Source organism: Trachymyrmex cornetzi, unplaced genomic scaffold (genome assembly GCF_001594075.2).
Source record: "Trachymyrmex cornetzi isolate Tcor2-1 unplaced genomic scaffold, Tcor1.1 scaffold178, whole genome shotgun sequence".
Classification (NCBI taxonomy): Eukaryota; Metazoa; Arthropoda; class Insecta; order Hymenoptera; family Formicidae; genus Trachymyrmex; species Trachymyrmex cornetzi.
In genome coordinates, this window is record NW_017296396.1 from 3312 (window position 1) to 8081 (window position 4770).

At 35.6% G+C, this 4770-nt stretch overlaps 1 protein-coding gene across 1 annotated transcript; it reads left to right on the forward strand.

Annotated features, from left to right (window-relative positions):
- Nucleotides 1-1115: 1115 nt before the first annotated feature.
- Nucleotides 1116-3872, forward strand: LOC108759279 (uncharacterized). The gene has a single exon (XM_018504635.1). It carries the CDS (start codon nucleotides 1116-1118, stop codon nucleotides 3870-3872), a length of 2757 nt encoding a protein of 918 aa, XP_018360137.1.
- Nucleotides 3873-4770: the final 898 nt, after the last annotated feature.

Here is a 4770-nt window from a genome sequence, read left to right on the forward strand (position 1 = left end):
TTATATCATTTTTTATAGTCATTTATAAAAATTATATGTATTATAAAAATTGTATGTATAAATTATATATAATTTTTATAAATGGTTATTTTACATTCTTCACTTCTTACTCGTCCTCCTCTTCTTAGGCTAAAAGTCCAAAATGAAATAGTAATTAGTTCGTCAATTAATTTCACGAAGAGCTATGAGCCAATTAAAATTTTAATATGTTTAATATTCGTATAGACGTTTCGATACCGATCGGATAATTTTCAATGTAAAAACTAATATAGATTTATATGTACCATATGTTTCAATTTTTCTAATTGTATTCCATGATTTGCAGCTTATAGAAGGTTACGTGACAAGAATCGAAAATATATACAATACATTTGTGATACTTGCATTATTAGAAAGCTGTCCCATATATATACTCTGAAAAGTATGTGATATAGACCAAAAATATCATTACAATGAAAAGATCAGGCCATGTGCAAAAATATAAGCAGATCTTCAAAAAAATGTAAACTTTTAAAAATTGAAATTACTATGTAACAATATATATTACTATGAAAAGTAACTGATATATTATTCAAAGTCCCAGTTCAAGGTAAACATACATAAAGCGTATTCTCCAAAATGTAAAGCTTTAAAAATTTACATTTTTATCTGATAATATATTATCTAACAATATACATATAAAAATTGAAATTATGTAACAATATATATTACCATGAAAAGTAACTGATATATTATTCAAAGTCCCAGTTCAAGGTGAACATACATAAAGTATATTCTCAAAAATGTAAAGCTTTAAGAATTTAAATGATTATCTGATAATATATTACCATAAAAAGTATTTGATACATTATCAAAGGTGCCAGTTTAAAACGAACATACATATAAAAACTGAAGAAGAAGACAGATAATAAGTAGATGGCGGCGATGCGGCGCGTTCTTTGCCACGTGTAACGTTCCGACTGATATAAAATTTCCAGTACTTTTATTAGCAACACGGTCTTTTTATTTATGATATACAATTCCACTTACTTGATTAGCAACAATTGGCGACCGTGTATTATCGTTGCTAACCATCCGCAAGAAAAAGAGCGTGAGAAGTTAAGTTATCAATCACAATGGATAAGCTGAAATCGTCACAGAAGATTATTCGCAGCTCATTTACAAAGGCATATAACGTTTTTCAAGATGAGATGCAAAGACCATCACCGAATCTAACCAAGTTACAGACACAGTTTGCATTAATTCGGGATAAAGCAATCGAACTCACCGAATTAAGTCACAAGATACGAGATGGGATGATCAGCGCCAACGAACAAGAGGAAACCCTTACGAAAGAACTGGAAATCGCAGATGAATATGCCACAAAATATCATCAAGCAAAGATCGAGTTAAATGATATTATGGAAGTAAAAGCAACGCCAACACCATCCTCACAGCCAGCAATAGTAACTTATCAGGAAAGTATTCGCACATTAAAACTTCCTAAAATAGAGTTAAGAAAATTTGGGGGCGAAATTAAGGACTGGCTCTCATTCTGGAGCACATTCCAAAAAATTCATGAAGACGCAACATTTTCAAGAGAAGACAAATTTCATTATCTTTTGCAATCTACAGTCAAAGATTCGCGAGCATTCGAGGTAGTCAATAGTTTCCCCCCCACCGCAGACAATTATGAAAAGGCCATAGACAGTCTAAAATCTCGTTTTGGTAAAAAAGACTTACTCATAGAATTTTATGTGCGAGAACTACTGAAATTAGTTTTGAACAAAAACAAGAATATTTCACTAATTTCCATCTATGATAAGTTAGAGACACATTTAAGAGCGCTCGAATCATTAGGCGTAACAACAGATATGTGCGCGGCCATGTTATTTCCGTTAGTCGAGTCTTCGTTGCCGGAAGAAATTCTAAGAACCTGGCAACGAGCAATAACTACAAGAGATGTTTCAGCCACAAATATTACTGCAAAAGATCGTCTTATGCATTTAATGGCATTTTTAGGAAAAGAAGTGGAAAGCGAAGAACGCATCCATATGGCTAAGACATGCTTTGAAACAACTAACGATCCAGCGAAGAATAAAAAGAAAACAAAAAGTGACAAAGATCAAGATATCGTCACAGCAGCCGGATTATTAACAATGAAGGAAACAAGCCCGCCAAAATGTTTGTTTTGCGAAGAAAGTCATGACAGTCTACACTGCAAAAAAGCCAGGAGCATGTCCATGGAACAGCGAGTCACTTTAATCAAGAATAAACACGGTTGTTTCAAATGTTTACGAATAGGACATAGCTACATAAAATGTCGCAGTAAGCAAAAATGTTCTTGGTGTGGAAAAGGGCATTGTCTGCTGTTATGCAGAAATTTAGTCAATAGCGACGAAAAATCAAACAAAAACACACAAAAAGAATCAAATGAGTCAGGTTTTAATGAAGTAAGTACTAGTCTTGCTAACATAAATTTGAATACAAAAGTATTTCTACCCTTGTTAAAAGTCAGATTGCGAGGTCCCACAGGTACGATAAACGTACGAGCTATTATTGACACTGGTTCTCACAAGTCTTACATTTTAAGCCGAGGAGCAGAAGAAGTAGGTTATAAAATCATAGGAGAACAAACCATGATACATTTGTTATTCGGAGGAGCCAGAACCAAACCTAAAAATCATCAGGCATATCGGATTTATTTAGAGCACCTCGATGGTTCGTACAAGTGCGATTTTATCGCTTTTCAGCAACAAATTATATGTCTCAACACCCCCAAGTCAAACTGTAAGCTATGGAAGGACACGCTTGAAAACAATAAGGTACAACTGTCCGATAACAGGGAAGGCGACGAATTTATCACGATATTAATAGGAGCAGACGTTGCCGGCAGATTATTTACCGGAAAGATCCTTCAGGTAGATGATAATGTAACAGCTATTGAAACGAAGCTTGGTTGGACTTTAATGGGCAAAAACTTAATTGACAATACCAAAGAAGATACAACTTTAATGATCATATCCATGATGGCAGAGAACGGCGAAGTGTCAAACCTGTGGAAACTGGATACGTTAGGAATTATAGATCCTATAGAAAGCGAAACCAAAGAGGTACGTCAAGAAGTAAAAACCTTGTTTCGAAATACAACTAAGATTAACGATGAAGGACGCTATGAGGTTCTATTACCTTGGAAAGTAAATCATCCAGTGCTGCAAGACAATAGAGAAATAGCTGAGAAGAGATTAAAATCAAGTACGAAGAAACTACGTCAAGAAAACTTATATGAAGATTACGAAGCAGTCTTCAATGATTGGCTATCTGAAGGCATTATCGAGAGAGTTCCAGAAAGTGAGGTCGGAGACAGAGGCTACTATCTTCCTCACAGGCATGTCGTCAAAGAGAAAAGTACGACCAGAATTAGACCAGGTTTTGATGCTTCAGCGAAAACAAAAACCTCACCATCGTTAAATCAATGTTTAGAAACTGGCCCCAATTTACTTGAGCTTATTCCAGCTATATTACATCGATTCCGGGAAAGGAAGATAGGAGTAACAGCAGACATCGCAAAAGCTTTTCTTCAGATAAGTATTACACAGTCAGATAGAGATGTCCTGAGATTTCTGTGGTGGGATACTCAAGGAAATATCATAACATACAGACATCGTAGAGTAGTCTTTGGTGTATCAAGTAGCCCTTTTTTATTAGCAGGAACTATTGAGTTACATATTGAACGAAGCTCCAATACTACCAACTCAACAACCAGAGAAGCAATCTGTAAAAAACTCGCGAAATCATTTTATGTGGATGATTGTATTACAAGCGTCGATTCACATGCTGACTTACAAACATTCCAAAAAGAGGCTACTTCTCTAATGAACGAAGCGAAGTAGATTTAAGAAAATGGAGGTACACTGATATGAAGAGCCAATATGAATACACTACAGTACTTGGTCTTCTGTGGGACACTGAAAGAGATACTTTGGCATTGGCAGGATTCCTATCGAATACAATACCAGAAAAAATTACGAAGAGAGTTGTACTTTCAGCAACGTGCAGAGTGTTTGACCCATTAGGATTCATCTGCCCGGTGTTACTTAAACCAAAATTAATGTTGCGACGTTTATGGGATCAACAACTGGACTGGGACACAGAAATTGATCACGACAACAAGAGAGAATTTCTCGAGTGGATACAACAATTGAATCTGCTTCGAATCTTGAGACAATTCCGCACCAAACATTGACTTTCCAGATACGTTGATGATCGATTTCTCGATACCAATGTGGATTCTCTTGCGCTCAATAACGGAAATTATGTGTGTTTACTTCGCCGTCACTTTTGAAGGTGCACTCATTATAAAACAAGATACTTCTATGGAAAATAGGTAATTGTTGAGTAATCCAATTACAGAATATCAGTCTTTGTCTATGATCGTCCAATGTCATGGCCTGGTGAAGTGACATTCGATATGGATGAAATGAATTTTCTCGCAAAATTCTACTGATAGTGCTTCTACTTATTCCACTATCTCTTTCTCGTCTTCTTAAAGAATCGGTAGGATTTACAAGAGCAGAAGCAATTATATCAGGTGCCCGTACTGCACGAAGCGGACGATGAATTTGCATTCCTTTATTATAATCCGGTTGGACGATACCTTTTTGAATTATCCGCCGTTGTAAACGAATGAAAACATTGCGCGAATGCGGTGTACGATCGGGATATTCATTTCGCCACATTCTTTGTGTGGAATAAGTAGAAGCACTATCAGTAGAATTTTGCGAGAAAATT

Bases quoted from the DNA above. Each gene is read 5' to 3' on its own strand.
- LOC108759279 (XM_018504635.1), top strand. From the start codon at position 1,116: ATGGATAAGCTGAAATCGTCACAGAAGATTATTCGCAGCTCATTTACA.